Below are 18,070 nucleotides of genomic sequence, written 5' to 3'. Positions count from 1 at the left end.
GAACAGAAGTTTTAATTTTTTAATATTTTATTATTTTTTATCTTATGTGTATGAATGTATTGCCTTCATGTATGTAAGTACACCAGTGTCGTGCAATGCCTGAGGGGGTCAGAAGATGGTGTCAGATCCCCTGGAACTGGAGTTATGAACAGTGATTAGCTGCCATGTAGGTGCTGGAAATTGAACCCATGTCTTCTGCTCTTAAACCACTGAGCCACCTCTCCAGGCTCAAAGTTTTAAATTATAATACAGTCATACTTTCAACCTTTGCCCCCAGGGTTTACTTTTTTTTTTCTGCCCCCAGGATCATAAACATATTTTTCTATACTGTCTTTTAAAGTTTTAGTTTTTGTCTTCATACATTTAATCTTTAATAAACCTGAATTTAATTTTTGTGTACAGTACATCAGTCTAACTTCATTTTTCTTCCCTATATAGATAAGAAATTGCTTTAACAATTTATTAAAAACTTCCTTTGCCTTTAGCTTGTAGTATAAATACATATAGATGTTTTTGACTGCCTATTTCATTTTCCAAAACATCTGAGTAACAACAGTTAAACAGCAATTCTTCTTTTTCATAAGAATAACTATTACTTTTTCCATTTTCAGTTTAAAAGTAAGCAGTAACTCTATGTGATGGTTTGAATGAAAATTTCCCCCACAGACTCTAAGCATTTGGACATTCTGTCCTCAATTGGTGGTGCTGTTTCGGGAGGTCTTAGAAGGTGTGGCCATGCTGGAGGAAGCACTGGGGGCAGGCTTAGAGAGTTCTTAAGCCTTGTTAGAACTTGAGTTACTCTCTTGCATCCTGTGCCTGCTTGAAGATGTGAGTGCTCTGCTTGCTGTTCCTGCTCCAGCCACCTCCTGCCACCATGCCTCCCACCATGATGGACTGTAATTCCCCTGGAACCATAAGCTCAAATAAACTCTTCCTTCTATAAGCTGCTTTAGTTGGAGTTTCTATCACAGCAAGAGAAAAGTAACTAATACACTCTACAAACATATTCAGCATTAATTGACATCTTTTTGATACCGAATCTTCCAACCTATGAAGATGAATTCTCTCTACTTAGGCTTTTAAAAATATTTCTAAATAAAGTTTATAGTCAACTATTCAAGGTTTGTGTATATGGAATGGTTTGTGTACTTAGAGAAAAGTAATGTTTCTCCTTCACCTTTACTATGATGGATTTCATGATGTTCAACCAGCTTTGCATTCCAATCTTAAGTGCTCATATCCTTGCTAGAAATTGCTAGTTTAATTCTGTAGTATTTATGGATTTTTTAAAAATCTATTGTCAGAAATAAGAAGCCATAATTCTTTTATAGTCTCTGATAATTTCGACAGTATTTAAATCACCTAAAACACACTTGAAGTTACATTTGTTTTCTATAGGTACCACAAGAAAGGACCATCATTTGATGGCTTAAAACAAAGTAAAACTTATGCTCTCAAAGTTCTTCAGGCCAGGAGTCTCAGGCCAGGTACTAATTAACAGACCCAGGCTCCCTCTGAGTCTTGGAACAAAGGCTCCCTTGCCTCTTAAGCTTCTGATGGCAACTGTTAACTGACTCAGGGTTGCATCACCCATTTCTACCTCCACCTTTACAAGAGCTCCTCATGTCTGCGTCTCAAAACTACACTCCCTAAATGATGTCTCTGAGACATTTTTAATCACATCAGCAAATTCCTTACTCCCAAACACAGTCATATTCATGGCTACAAGGAGTTAGTACTTGAATTTATATTTGGAGAGGGCACTATTTGTGCCCACTATGAGAAATGCTCCCTCTTTCTCTAATGTTGATTTCTGCACCAAAATGATCTTCCTGCTATAGCCCCTAACTCACTGAGGCTATAGGTGAGTAACACAAATAACTGGAAAAATAAGTTTCTTTAATGGTTGGAAGAAGTGAACAGAAAAAACTGTCTGGATTCAGTCTTCATGTAGAAAGATTTTAACATATCGGTTATGTTTTTTTAAGTTTTGGAGCCTATTCTCTTGAATTTAATTTCTGGTACTTGTCTATCCTTTCATCTAATTTTTCAAGTTACTCGCATTAGTTGTCTATATTAAGCTTTTTAAAAACATCTGGAGCCTGTATAATTATGTTTTCTGTATATCTAATATGTTTGCATGTTCCCTTTTTTTCTTAACCTTCTATAGCTTGGTTGACATTTTTCTTTTTTCTTTTTCTTTACATTTTTCATTTTTTATCAAATAATTAAACTTGGCATTTAGAAATTCTTCCTAGCATTGTTCTCCTTATTAATTTTTGCTCATGTTTGCCACTTATTTCTACAGTTTTTGATTCATTATTGGTTCTTTTCTAACTTTGTATGTGTGCATGTGTGTCCATGTATGCACATATGCAAATGCATATGGATGTCAGAGTAAAATCCTGGGTGTTGTGTTGTTGCTCAGGCACTGAGCACCCCTTTAAAAAAAATTCTTTAATTATGTTTCACTGGCTTGGAACTTGTCAATTAGGTTAGGCTGGGTGGCCAGTAGTCCCAAAGATCCACCTGTCTCCACTGCTCAGTGCTGGAATTACAATCTCATCCTACCACATTCAGCTTTCTTACAGGGCACTGGGTTCTGGACATTGAGTGCAGGCTCTCTATGTGTTCACCATATTGCAGTTGATATAACAGACCTGAAAAGGCACTGAACTCAGCAACTGAGTATTTCTGTCTTTCTTAAATTTTTATTTTTTAAATATATATATTTTAATATTTTATTATTTTATTTTATGTGTACGAGTGTATTGCCTGCATGTATATGAGTGTACCATGTCATGCAGTGAACAAAGAGGGTGTCAGGTCCTCTGGACTGGAGTTATAGATGATTGCTAGCTATCATGTGGGTGCTAGGATTTTAACCCAGGTCTTCTCCAAGAGCAGCCAGTGCTCTTAACCTCTGAGCCATTGCTCCAGCACCCCCACCCCCAAGCAGTTCTTAAACGGACCATGGGATCCATCTTTAAGCAAATAACAAAAATTTGTTAAAAATGAATATAATATAGACTTAATGTTCTTTTGAATGCAAGAGTCTGTTGGAAGCAGTTTCAAAAGATAAATAGAAATGCCACAAAGGTTTAGAAATAATGCTGGGACTAGAGGGACACCCTGTCTCAAAAAATCAAAATATCAACCAAAAAAAACTATATTGTTATATTTTGGATCTAAAATGTCCCTGCAACGTCTATATATTAAAAGCTTATTTCTAATGCTCAGAATGAGGCCTTTGGGAGGTGATTGGATCATGAGTACCCTAACCCCACCAATGGATTAATTCACTGAAAAAAATTAATCACTTCAAATAGGTTACTGAGAAGCTGATGGAGGAAGAAGGCCTCTAGAGCTATGTTCTTGTTTTTGTTTTTTTTTAAATATTGTATTATTTTTATTTTATGTGTATGAGTGTATTGTCTGCATGTAGGTAAGCGCACCCATGTTGTGCAATGCCTGCGGAGGACAGAAGAGGCCATCGGATTTCCTGGAACTGGAGTTACGGACAGTTGTTATCTGCCATGTTGGTGCTGGGATTCGAACCTGGAGCTTCTGCAAGAACAACCAGTGTTTTTAACCACTGTGCCATCTCTCCAGCCCCCTAGAGTATATTTTTGAAGTATCTATTTTACCATCGACCTCTTTCTCCTCTTTCTTTCCTTCTTGGCTGCAATGGGTTGGGCAGTGTGGCAGTCTTTCCCAAGGGTTCCAGCAAACAATGCTACAAAGCAATGGAGCTAGGCAACCATGCAACGAAACCTCTGAAATTAAGAGCCCAAATAAATCTTTCCTCCTTTAAGGCTGTTTTTCAGGTACTTATCACAGTAATGGAAAGATGACAAACACAAATATGCTAGTCATTCATTTTTAAAAATCTGAGTGTTCATACTGTGTCTAGATGCACATGTGTGCATGTGTGGAGAGGCCAGTAGACAATCTTGAATGTCATTTTCAAGAATACCACCCGCCTCCTTTTTGATAGTCTCTCACTGGCCTGAAACTCACCAATTAGGATAGATTAGCTGGTCATGAGTCCATGGATCCTCTGTTCTGCCTCCCCAAGTGCTGGGATTACAAGCATGTGCCACAATACCTGGCATTTTTGTTTGGATTCTGGGGATCAAACTCAGGTCCTTACACCTGCAAGGCAAGAGCTTTATGGACTGAGTCATTTTCCTAACCCTCTTAATCGCTCTTATGGGTATGAGGTAGAAATAAATCTAAATATGCCATTAGTTATAACACCTTATTTGTAGTTTGTAATTCTCTGTTATCTAATTTTCTCTTGAATTGCCTTCTTTGGATGTGGATGGCTTATTTACTACATTCTTTTCTTTGCTATTTAAGAAATTATACCCTTCTTTGGTGTTTATGTTAGAAATATTTTTATTTCATTTTGTTTTGTTTGTTTCCTGAGGTAAGGTCTCATACTGTAGCCCAGACTGGCCTAAAACTTATGGCAATCCTCCTGCCTTAGTCTCTTGAGTGCTGAGATAACAGGTGTGAGCCACCATATCTGGTTTAGAAAATCTTAACATGAAAATTGAACTTCTTAGAACCTATAAGCAAACATGTAAGGAAATTAAAAACAATGAACTACAAACAAGTATTTGTCTCTAAATATGAGTTAGTATTAAATATTTTGGTTTCTGTTACTTTCTTTTCTTTTCCTTACAAGCTAATTGCTTTGCATTATCAGAATTTAGACTGACCACACACTCACAGTATGCTCATCCTGTCAGTCACATCTCACGCCTTCTTTCTGTATCACCTCCTTAGGCTTTCAGGAAATCCTTTGGGATTTCCTTTAGATCTCTGGTCCCAAATTCTGTTGGTTTTCCAGGTTTTCCCCCAAAATATATTTTTCTCTCATTCTTGGGAGCCAATGCAAACGACTCTACAATTCTAGGCTAAGAATTCCTTCACTTGGGCTGGGGAGAGTGCTTAGTGGATAAAGTGCTTGGTTCTCAAAGATGGGAACCTGAGTTCTGATCCCTAGCATCCATGTAAAAATCAGGCATGATGGCACATGTCTGTAACCCCAGTGCTGGGGGATACAGACAGGCAGATCTCAGGGCCTCCCTAGTCAGCTAGTCTAGCTGAAATGAAGAGCTTCAGGTTTAGAGAAAGAACTTGTCTCAAAAAAGAAGGTAAAGAATGATAGAGGAAGACACCAATGTTAACCTCTGGCCTCCACAACACAAGGACATTCATGAGCACACACACACACACACACACACAGAGGAAAAAAAGGCATGTATACACACAAACACATACACACACAGGCACACAGATGAGAGAGGGGGAGGGAGAGGGGGAGGGAGAGGGAGGAAAAGAGGAGAGACAGAGGAATTCCTTCATTATGTTGATAAGTTCTTGGTTACGGTACCTAGTCCACCATAATGATGAAAACTAAAATCTCTAGTCAGCTGCAACAATTACTTTATAGATCACAGTTGTACATTTTTGTAATGACAAAACAAAGGAAAGTTACAAGAATGCCTTAGCTCTCAACAAGATGGGGATCTTGTGATACCTTGTTGAAAAAATGGAGCATTGACAAATCTCAAAATACTATAAAATGCATCCTGCATACTCACCATGCTGTTTAGATTTCTTTTTCTTTTTCTTCTTCTTCTTCTGCTTTGGTTTGTAGTGATCTTTGTCTCTCTTCTCTTTTCTTTCCTTATCTTTTTCTTTCCTTTTACCTAAAATAAATAAAAGCAAGCCTTTCAATAATCACGAGTGATTCCTAGTTGCTCCTTTGTGGTTACCCTCAAAGCAGCATTTATGTTTGCATCAGCGATTCCAGTCACCTGCCCAGAGTGGACGGATTCAATTAAACTGTTGGTGTCATAAGTCTGGAACTCTTGCTTAGTTTATTGGACTATAAGAGGGGATCTTCATTAGCAGTGTTGAAAAATCCCAACTCCTGACACCTTAAAGTTAACACAGACAGTAGTTAAAAATCTTTAAATAAGTCATAGACTAAAATTCCTACTAGTGCCAAGAAGTTAAATTCCATAATTTAATAAAGACTTCACTGAGGGGAATCAGTAATTGTAGATATAATAAGAAAAGTTTTAGAAAGTTACAAAAATGGACTTTTTTTTCCTTTCGACAAAAAACAGATCAATTAAATCAATCCATAAATTACCCCTTAAGTATTTAAACACTTGCCCTGAGTCTACACAAATGAAGACTAAGATTAAGAAAGCAAAGACTTATTTCATTCTGATTTTTTTTAAATTGAAAGGATTCTTTTCCTAAGTCATAAGCACTTTAAAGAAAATAAATGCATGTTTTAGCAATATCGTAGGACATTACCATCTCAAATTAAAATATGCATATATTCTAGTGGCAATTGTTTCATATCAGAATAGGTTAGTCCACAATTTTCCAAATATAGTAAGTCAGATTTTGGTAACTCCAGGATCCAATTAGCTAAGCTAAGAAATATTTAACACTAGCATCCATTATTTCATGACTTTTAATCATTTATTTGACCGAAGAAAGGACAGTGGAAATGTCAGTAATCTTTTTATAAGGCATACCGAAGAAATGCTTAAAAAAGACTACTTAAATGTATCATTTATTCTCTAAGTTTCAATAATATTAAATGTCTTATTTCAAAAAGTCATCCATAATTTTAATGTGAGATGTTCTGAAAAAAAGTTCTCAGAGAAAGCCAGAGAATTCCTGGATAAGAAAATACACATCTAAGTATAAGCTACACACTGAAGAACAAGTGGGTCTGAAGCTACTTGCTAAGCATGAAAGCGAATGATTTGGGGCACCTTAAGGAGCCCTAGCAAGAAAAGGGAAGACAGAGGCTGTCCTCTCTCTGTCAAGCTTTCTAGTCTTTTGCTTAAAGATTACTTTCTGTCCATACCAAATGCAGTGGAGCTTTTTTCTTCCAATTTCACTTTTTTCTCTGTTTTCGATAATCCTGTGGGTTAGGGGGATAAGATGTAAGTTTAGTTAGAAAGATAAAATATTGCATAGTGTTTTAAATTACAATTGCTCACAAAAATCTAAATCAGACTCTTTTCCCCAAGGTGTACACTATCTTATTACCTGAATGAGTAACTAAAACTTAATTAGGGATGATCTGTGTTTCTTCGGACTACTTGGGTTCAAATCTTGGCCCCACAATTCACTAGTGGTATGAGAGGAGTATGTCATTCAGTGTCTATACTTCTGCTTCCTTATCGTCCTTATGAATATGACTAAGAGGATCTACCACGCTATTATAAAGATTGTATGAGTCAAAGTATGTAAAATGTTTAGACCAGTGCCTAATAAGTATGTTTCTTTCCTTTTTTTTTAATGGTGAGATTATTTGAGACTATACTATTCCAGAAATAGCATAAATTTGGTTCTAACCATATATAAAGGTTATGGTAAAGGTCTTTCGCCATCAGTGAAGGCAGGCAGCAAGCATCTCAGCTTGGGCAATCCAGAAGCAGTTGACACAGCCTTTGGAGTAGTGGGCCCACACATTCCTGCTGCTTTTATGATGAATGCTATTCAGAGCATCCAAATGAAATATTCAACTTTGTATTAAAGTATACTGGTTTTCAACAAGGTATATAACTTTTTAAACTGGTATCTGCCTTCTTGTTGCATAAAACAAATATGTGAATTTCATCAAGACTTTTTATTGGGTAATAAGAGCTCAAACAAAACTATTTTGCTAATTATTTTCGGTCTGCATTAATGTGAAATGCAAAGACACACATACACATAAAAATATGCCATGTTAATGACATGTATTACTGAGTAGTCCAAAGTACATTTGTAAATGCTGCATCTCACTAATGATAACTAAACAGTGCAGATTTCCTTAACTAAGCTTCACAAACATTTCTCACTGCTGAGGTCTTGTTTTGGGGTACAGTTAATCTAGGAAAATTACTTCACATCTACAGTATCAAAACGTTAGCATTTCAGTTTGTTCAAATATTTTATGTAGTTTAAAGAAAAAATTATAAAAATAACACTCAAATCAAGTAGCAACAAGGCTCTAGAAAACTTCAGATTAATAAGACTATTGATAACCACATTGATTGTGACAGAAAGAACTAAAGGGACAGCTGAGCAAAGATAAACACAATAACATTTCTGCATTTATCAAGACTCATTACTTCCTTCTCTTGATTACTGGACCATGGAAACTGAAAACATATGATTTTCTTAAAACTAAGAAACAACTCAAAATATGCTTTTTCAGCCCTTATGGCAGAACAGGTATGCAGAAGGAAAAGTGACAATGATTTTCATCCCCTGTGTGCTTTCTTCTTTGGAGCACTGTTGGGATAACGCAGGGCTGTCTGACTAAGGGAACCATCAAATTGGCTACCTTCAGGCAGTTCAGGTAGGTGGAGCTCAAACACAATGGCAAAAGGCCACAGCTGTAGACTATGGAGGATGGCACATCAGAACAGATAGCAGATAGGCTATTCTGAGTGGTTTTAGGAGAGCAAGCTCCAGGGCCTGCTGGCTCCCTGCTTTCAGATTTCGCAGGTGGTAAAAATTTCAAAAGCTAAATTGGGGACCTGAAAGATGTTGCCAACCTTTTACACAAGGGTATGAAAAGAGATATACAGATATGTGATATTGGCAAGACTTTCAGAAGTACAGACAAATAGAAACAAAAAAACCAAAACAGACCTAGAATTCAACCAAAGAATATAGTTTCCCAAGAAATGACTCTTATTATTTCTTCATGTGCTAGAATTTGCAAACCTAAGTATTTAAGATATTAGTGTACAGGACAGTGAGCTTTAAACTAAATTTATCTGACAGAATATTTTCTTCAAATAAACTATTAGTGCCACTCAAAAAAAGAGCAAAAAGTAAAAAAGTACTCCCAACTCAACTAAGAATAGGAGAACCCTGACTGCTCTTGCTCACATACTTCAGAATCAGGAAAGTAAAGAGTTCTACAACTCCTCCAAGGCACTAACTATCTTGAATTCTTCTGGCTAGACAATCACTGAGACTCATGGAAACCTGAGGTTCCAGAGAAGCCATGAGCACTTGGTATGGAGGTGAGGTAGATTACAGAAAACCAGGTATAGTTTTGTTTTGAACAGGTCTGGAGAATAAATTCAGAAGTAATTTAAATAAAAAGGATGTTAACTAGTAAAGGCACATTGACATCAGATACTAGGAAAGAAAATAACTGCCATTTGAAGGCAGCCACAGTCAGATTGGGTGGAGCCACTGCCATACTAATTCAGACTCCTCAAATCCACCTCTGGTTTTCTTTGGTCATATGTCATGTTAACCAAACAATTTTCAGGGAGTTCAACAAGAAGAGTTCTATCTTAACTGTGACACTCCATAAGTTTATATTTTTATTTATATCTACAGTTCATTTAAAAACGGATTCACGTAATTAACTGAATTCATCTGAAGCTTGAACATTTTATATTAAAAAGGCGTAGTGCTCATATACATATATTTAATATTTGTATCCACATTAAAGTATTCTGAGATAAAATAAATATATCTTGTTATTTGTATTCCAATTTGCTCAAAAATGTGAAAATTAAAATGTTACTGAAATTACATCTTTCAGCATATGATTAATTAAAAATGCTTAGAATTACATTCACACTCTCCCCTAATTTCAATTTTGTCTTCATGGGGGTTATTAAGAATATGTTGTCATTTCTAAATTCAAAGTTAAACCTACCATACCATTATTGTTCTTTGAAATAAATTTAGACTGCATCAAATGCATGATTTTAGAGCTGGAAGTGGCCACAGACATCACCTACTATAAACTTCTCAACATAAAGATAAAAAGTTGAGCTTGAAGGAAGTTGATTTAGGTTTTGCTGAAACTCAGAAGGTACCTACCCTTGCATTGAAACAGTTACTATTATTTGTATGTATATTTCAGTTACTAGCTTTGATTCCCTTCTAGAGGTTCAGTTTTCTGAGGGTAGATTCTGTATCTCAGCACTCTGAGTCCTTTATCTTAAGACAGTATTTAGAGATGGAAGAATAGATACCCTCAGGCCCAGGACATGTAAAGGTTCTTTAGAAAAGGATCCTTTTTAAGAAACACGTATCACTTTGCCTTCCCAGATAACGACAGAACTAATGTTTCTGAAGCTGTATCCCTACCTAAAATTCATTGGCTCTGTTATTTAAAAAAAAAAGATTCTGAAAACAAAGGCATTGATGCTTTTAGAAATATACCATATTTTTTCTTTTCCTTTTATTCTTATTTTCACTTTTTGCTAAAGTGGGCAGCAACAATATTCCTAACCTTAGTCAGTCATGTTGGCATCCATCCCAGTGGAAGAATGTAGATCAATTAGTGCAAGCTCATTATCTCTACTGAAAAAACAATTAAAAGCAAAGTTTAACCTGTTAGGAGACCTAAGTTTACTAAACTTCTTGCCAGTTAACGACTAATATTATGAGTCTGAACTCCCTAGGAGTTTCAGATTTAAAAAACTACAAATACCTGTCCTGGCATATAACGTTTTCTATAGAAGTTTTAAAATATCAACAGAATTTACTTTTATAATTAGGATGAACACCAACCAACCAACCGAATGCATGTACACACACACACACACACACACACACACACACACGCACGCACAAAAGAAATAATAAAATCTTGCCCATTGACTATAGATATAAAACAACATAGATAGCAGACAGAAGTCAAAAAATACTATAAAACAGCATATAAAAGTTAGATAACAGAATATTAGGAAAGCCAGATATGATGATACACAAGTGTAATCTCAGCAATCTGAAGGCTAAATCAAGAAGACTGACAGCTCCAGTCCAGCCTGGGCTACAGATCTTGTTCCAGACTGCCTAGGCTATGTACATAATGAAACTCTGTTCAAAAAAAGAAAACAAATCAATAATAATAATGTATTAAGAGAGAAAAACATGCTGACCACTTGGAAGTTCAATGGAAGTAAGACAAACTGACATGATTTTAAAATAAAAGATGTCCAATTAGAGTATCATCTAAATTCTACTGGTTTCCTCCAAAAAACTAAACTAAAAAAGGTCACAGACAAATTAACATCTCATCTCTTCCTATCCAAACAATCTGTGTACACCTAACTCTGTAACACACTAGCTTTCAGTAGCTAACTTAAAGCTACGTATTTACTTGATATAAGCATTTAAACCTGCCAACCACTGTGCTATTAATACTAAGATCAGTGACCAAGATTCCCACTGTTCTTCAAACAGATCTACAAAGGCAGCACATGAAAATCTGAACCTTTCACTTTCTTCAGAAACTGCCTTATTACATTTAACTCCTGTGGAGAGAAGGCCATGATTGAGACCATGTAAATGGGCCTTGAAATTATCCCCCAAACAGAAAAACTAAGGTTCCTTTTGACAAAATGGTAGAACAGCCAAACCAACTTAGCCATACCCAGGTATCACAGAGCCTCCCTTATCGGCACTTCAAGAATTTCAGGAGAGGAAATCACATGTAGAGTGGCTCATCTTAATTGCCCAAGACTAAACAGCAACCAATCTGGACCGCCCTCATCTATGACAGGAATTACCTGCCAGGAAACTGTAAGCAAAGTGGCTCAACACTAACCTAATGAGGCTTTCTCCAAAATGGAGCGCCCCCTGCCCCCTCATTCTATCCCCAGTCCTTTACTGTTCACAGTGGTTCTATTAGAGGATTCTTCCAAAAATGGAGAACCCCCCATCCCACTCCCAGTCCCTTGCTGTACACAGTTGTTCTATTACTGCCATGTCCACTGTTCTTTTTTTGTGTACCACACAGACCTACTTCTTTCTACTCCCAGCTAAAGGGTGAATTCTGTACTGACCAGCCTACTACATCCTAACTACCACATTTTCCAGTCACTGGCAATATTTAAAGACTGCTGAGGCTTCCCTTTCCCTTCTGCAATTCAACACGGTGAGTATCGAGAACCAATTCCCCAAGACAGTCAGCCACATCTTTACAAATATGCCAGAAATTTTGAGGAGTAAAAAGTTAACCAAAACAAAACAAGAACATACCAAGTTAATCCTCTGGTTAGAAGCAAAATCCTGGGTAAAGGATTTCCATGTACCATCACATCTTTGATGTTTAGAATATATAATCTGGCTGACACAAGATTCTTACTTATGACATGACTTATATTGATCTACATTTCAGTTTTATTATAATTTTTGAATATATTTCAAAGAAAATATAAATATTTCCACATACATATCTATAAATCACTTTCCCAATGGGCATACATCATAAAAATCAACAAAGAATTTCAGATTGTTAAATAAATGCAGGAACACTTCACCAGAAAAACTACCTCAAAAGGTCAATGATAACTCATAAATCTTATGGGAAAATTTGAAAGTAAAATTAGTTACTCTAAGGCCAGGTTTGGAAAAAATATCTAAAAAGACAATGGATCAGATTTGAGAAACAACAATTTTTCAAAGCCTACAAATCTTCAGATGTGTGCATTATTTGTTTTTAAACAAGGAAACATTACCACATATGAAACAATCTCAAACTTTACAGGTAAAATGGAATTGTAGATAACTATGCATTTAATAGCAGTAATATTGCTAATTTGGAAGAAAGAACATGTTAAAGGTAGCATATTAAAATTAAATGTTTCTTAAATTCTGCTTAGCTTTATTTCAATATATATCATGACCAGAGGCTCTATTTTTGCTTCATCTAAGAAGGTGATGAAATGTGCTATGGGGACAATGTTGTTAAACATAATTATTACCAGCATATTTGCTTTATGTTTTTTCCTGAACTGATTGTACTCAAATGTTTTATACTTTATCAATTCAAACTAGTAATACTCGAAAAGCATTTCAAAAGCACTATTTGACTTTTGAAAAGCAAATATATTCTTTTAATGAAATTATCATTTTATAAAATTTCTAAAAAAAGATACAACTATACATGAGAAATATGAATAGCAGATATGAAAGATCAACCACCGAATGTTTTCAGATTACAAATAACAAAATCATCAGAACATGTACTAAACGTGGTTGATTAAAGTCCCTCAAAAACTTTATAACAAATTATATTCAACAAAGGAGATTCTGGTTCCAAATACAGGATTACACTTAAGACACATGTAGTATAGTTAAACTGAATCTAAGTACTTAAATTCAATTGAAGTCTTTAAACCTAAGAATTGATCCCTGAAGTACTGCCTGGCTTCAAAAGAATTTCTATAATAGAAACATATTAAGAATTTCTATAAATAGAAACAATGACTTCATACAATTCATTTATTGTTGTTGTTTTGGGACAGGGTCTTGTCATGTAGCCCTCGCTGGCCTGAAACTTGCCAGTGATCTTCCTGCAGAGAGCCTCCAGAGTGCTGGGACTACTGGCATACACTGACACTTGGCAAAAACAGCATTTAAGAAAGAAGCAAGGGGGTCTGAGGAGATGGCTCAGTGGATAAAGGGCTTGATGCACATGCATCAGGACCAGTGTTCAAATCCAGAATCCATTTAAATGTGGGGCAGGCATGACAGCCACCTGTAATCCTAGTACTCAGGAGGCAGCAGAGGTGGGATCTCTGAGACCAGTTGGCTGGTTAGACCAGCTACAATCTGGAAGCTCCAGGTCAGTGACATTACACATACATAAAAATAAAACATAATTCAAAAAAAAAGAAAATAAATTGACCATAAGTATGTTAAGGATGTGACGAAAATGGTCATACAAAACTTTAAAACAGATAGTCCATCCTCTAAAGAATACTGCCTAAAAGTTTTTTAACAAGTAGTGTTTCTACCCCAAACCAGCAAGCCTCACTATTATAGCACAAGAGTCTTTACCTGTGGCTGCTGGAGCGCCTCTCCTATCAGTCATCACTCTGGAGGAAAGGTTTGGAAGCAACTGTGTCTCCTCTTTTTCTGCTTTGGAATATTCACCGTGGCGAGAGGAGGAGTCTGGGGTTGGTGGTGTTGCAGCTTCTGACCCACGACTTAAATCAAGAGGGACACAGGGCCCGAGCTTCTCAAGCGGCACATGTGCGACAGGAGGCACTACACACACACACACACACACACAAAGCAACGTAATATTAACACAGAGAGCCTGGCCCAGGTCTTATCAATGCAGATCACTGATATATAAGCAGTGCCTGGACAAAAAAGCACTTGGTAAATATTTGTAGAATATAAGAAGTGTTTTTAAGTCCAAAAGACATAAGAAGGAAAACTTAATATTCTACTAATTATCTCAGTATTTATTTTCCTTTACATTGGGTTCTATAGGAAATTAATGTACATTACCCTCTGGTACTGAAGAGTCCTGCTGATTCTGAGAACTGATGGAGAATACTTTCCCATCAGTGGCTGAAGAGGAAGAAAGCTTTTCTACAGAATCATCAGGCATGGGTAAGGTGGCTAACCGCTGAGATCTTCTCCGCTCACTGTGCTTGCAAGGTCTAGGGGGATTCACAGGCTGTGGAGGACCTAGAAAAAGATCTTCAATGTTCACGGAGCAGATACATACCAGGACCATTTTATAATATTTACGGAGACAAATGGGGGGAAAATGACCCATATTCTGCCCTCTGATGCTGCTATAAGATATCCACAAGGAATGGTATGTTCCATTGGTAATCAAAGGGAAAAATTGTGCCCTCTTCACAGAGTTCATCAAAAATTTAATACTTAAAACCTACTAGAACTCAAAGACAATTAACATAGAACATTTAATTTCCAGTAGCTCTCCCCATGTCTGAGACTGGAATTAATTCTCTAAGTGCAGATGGTTGTGTCAATTGCCATTTTGCCCTCAGGAAAGTAGTCTCTTTATAAGCAACGAGGGGGGAGGGGGGCAGAGAAGGGGGGAGGGAAGGAGGGGAGGAAGGAAAAGAGAGAAATAAATCTCTTTTGCTACACCATGACCCTAGGCACTCTAAGGGGAACGGAAGGCAGGGGTACAGGTGGCAGTATTCTAACATACAGGTGCTTTGCTTCACTTGTCAAAGTGAAGCTAATGCAGAGAACTGTGTCCCATTCTCATTCCCTAGATGGATTTTTTTTATACAAATATTTATCTGGGCCTGATTCATTCAAAAAATTGAACACAAACAAACTAAGATGTTTACTATGGTTAAATAAGATTTTAATTACTGACACTGTTTGCTTTCAAAAAACTATCTTATTTATGTGTCTTTTAACAGTATTATTATAAATGTCTGGACAATCCTTTTTCTTTTTCTAACTTTTGAGACGCCTTCATTTTACTTGACATTTGGAGTACACAGTAGGTAAGATTACGCAGCGCAATACATTACTACTAATTTAGAAAAAAAGAAACAAGTAGTTAAAAAGAGCTGAGGCCATGAGTATTTAAGGATAATCTGATAATGACCAAAATGAAAAAGACATGGTGATAATGGGAAAAAAAAACAAGAGTAAATGTGACTTCTATGAAATTGTGGTTATAATACCAAGGCATAAAACACCTTCAAAATAAAATGCTTAACAGTGTCAAGTGACATTCTAGTGCTACTGCTGATATTTCACAATGTAGTTTATGAGAAAACAATTTTTGTTTACTTCGTTTCTGTTCATTTACTTAAAAAGAAAAGAAAAGAAAAAAACCCAAAACTGAGAAATATAGTTTAGTGGACAAAATGACAACTGATTAGAAAACAGATTAGTACATTTGGTAGAGTCTCTCAAACACCAACTGAATGGAAAACAGCCTAGTATATTTGGTAATCTCCCAAATGCCAACTTCTATTCTGAGAGACAAAATATGAATGGCTGATGAGGAAATGTGTCACCCTCATTTCCTGATCATCACATTAATTCATTTGTTGTACAAAGAGCAAAAGACAAGTCATTTGCCGAATGACCTTCCAGGTAACTGCCTGAAATACTAAACTAACAAAGAGAAACTTGTATTTGTTGTTTAGTTTTTTTGGGGGGGATAGGGTCCCCTTGTGGCCAGGTAGCTTGGAACTCACTCTAAAGACCAGGCTGGCCTTGATCTCAAAGTGATCCACCTACCTCTGCCTCTTCAGTGACAGGATCAAAGACATGCAGCATCATGCCTGACATGAACATTTTTTTTAAAGGCTAACACATGAAAGATGAGTACTCTAGCAATAAAATCTTTAAAACTATAATCCAGGGGGTATTCTCCTTTCATTAAGAATGTGACTGAACTCAAGTCTGCATTATTAACATTATAAGAATAATTAAATAAAATGTATTGAAGACAACTACAGATAAAAGGGGAACTAAGTAATATCTATCCATAGGAGGAGCATGAGGAGCTAAGTAAAAATATCACCTATGCATTGTTCTACAGTTCTGTTTCAAGGGGTGTTCTTGTTTGTTTGTTTTTTTGCAATGAATCAGGCCTCTCATTGAGCTTGTATTATTAGCCGAGTATATAGCTGCACTGTAGTAGGAATCTGTGTTCTTCAATGGCAAGGTTTAACTACAGTCTCTGAACAGTAGAACAGAAAGATATGTCTACGATTTTTGCCCTTGAAATAGTTGTAAGCCTTCTCTGTCATATCCACTGAGCTTTGAGTTTATAAAAAGTATCTTCATTAAAAAAAAACAAACATAACTACAACCAAACTGCTTTGAATGTATCTTACAGGGTAAGTAACTATTTCTTAAAAGTCTGTGCTCACTAGTTTTATTTATCACTGAAGAAGAAAGCTGAGGCACAAGCGTCAAATCCTCCGCTTGTGTTAACTCTGGGGCAAGTGGTGATTTAGGGGGTTTTATACACCCAGAAGAAGCTCCAGATTCATGTTTGCATTTCTTGCTGCGAGCCTTCCCTGAAGACAAAGTTGAGGATAACAGTGCAGGTTTCTGAGTGTTGGCAGAACTGCTAATGACAGCTTCATTTTTTTTCTGACTTTGAGGTTTAGGTGAAATCGCCTGAATAAATAATAAAAAATTGATATTTTTATTTTGGTTTCTTCATTTTTTGTTCTTGTATTCTATTTTTGATTGTTAAGCAACTTTAGTATCCAAAAACATTGTTAAGTAACATATAACATTTCTATTACAAATGAAAAACCAAAAAGAACCCCACAGATTATTAACTAAAAGTTGAATAGGCTGTCTTTAAAGGGATACTGTCCACTACTTGTCTACACTTTTAAATATCCATAATGTTCTTCCTATATAAAATACCTTAACAGACATTTTCAGTATTAAATTGAAACTTCTCCCTTGTGAAACCATAATTTTTAATAAAAAAAAAGAATTTTCATGTTTTTAGAGTATTGAAAGAATACATTTAAACCTGTCTACAGAAGATTTCCTGTAATCTACTTCATTAAGTATGTAGAGGTCTAAGTAGACAGCTTCCCTTTAAAGAACGATCTCAACAGGAAAACAATGACCAAATTAACAAAACGTTATCTTTAACTCATTTTAGTGCTGAAAGCTAGAGTTTCATAAGCAAAATGCATCATGAAATCAGAGCCGCCAGCAATAGAGTTAAAAGACTAAGAAACAATACAAAACAAGCAACAGTAACAACGGAAAAAAAACCAAAGAGATAAAGTGTAAGTTAAAACATTGGATTGAAAAACAAAATACGTCGCATTCTCAGATGAGTTTTTACCTTGTTCCTGCCAACTGATACTTTTAAAAAAATTAGAACTTTGTCAGTTCTTTCATAAAGAACAATTTTATTCATTTGGCAGTAAAATTCCCTGCATATATAAAAATATGTGTGAATGTGTCTGCTGTTCAAAGACAACAGAAAATAGCCACACTGAATAAGTTTACAATCTGTTGTACTGGGATGCCTACACTGGATCTCTTACTGATAAAGGTCATCCGAGAACAAAATATGAGATATAGTTTTTAAATCTACACTATGGTAAGTCCCTGTAAAGAATAAAGTTGCTTGTCTTATGAACAACATGCTTGTCCCCAAGAAATCTTTTAACTTTCATATATTTGGTGAGGGCAGATGGTCATGAAATCTGCAGCCTGCAGTTTTCCAGAATATGAGAGATCACTGTATATGGGGCCAAGTAAATAAATACTTCTG

At 36.0% G+C, this 18,070-nt stretch overlaps 1 protein-coding gene across 4 annotated transcripts in view; it reads right to left on the bottom strand.

The window, feature by feature from the left end:
* Positions 1 to 18,070, bottom strand: part of Phf20l1 (PHD finger protein 20 like 1) — a 78,346-nt gene that overhangs the window by 22,151 nt on the left and 38,125 nt on the right. For all 4 annotated transcript variants that reach the window (XM_008843182.3, XM_017800633.2, XM_017800634.2 and 1 more), the window contains 5 exons: positions 16,689 to 16,941; positions 14,317 to 14,499; positions 13,858 to 14,067; positions 6,908 to 6,964; positions 5,616 to 5,723 (listed from right to left, as the gene is read on the bottom strand). In XM_008843182.3, the coding sequence (XP_008841404.1) occupies positions 5,616 to 5,723; positions 6,908 to 6,964; positions 13,858 to 14,067; positions 14,317 to 14,499; positions 16,689 to 16,941 (811 nt within the window). The remainder of the gene's footprint in view (positions 1 to 5,615; positions 5,724 to 6,907; positions 6,965 to 13,857; positions 14,068 to 14,316; positions 14,500 to 16,688; positions 16,942 to 18,070) is intronic.

Source organism: Nannospalax galili, unplaced genomic scaffold, assembly GCF_000622305.1.
Source record: "Nannospalax galili isolate Female #2095 unplaced genomic scaffold, S.galili_v1.0 scaffold620, whole genome shotgun sequence".
NCBI classification, from domain to species: domain Eukaryota; kingdom Metazoa; phylum Chordata; class Mammalia; order Rodentia; family Spalacidae; genus Nannospalax; species Nannospalax galili.
The sequence above is the reverse complement of the archived record's forward strand: the minus strand, read 5'-3'. Positions and strand labels throughout refer to the sequence as shown.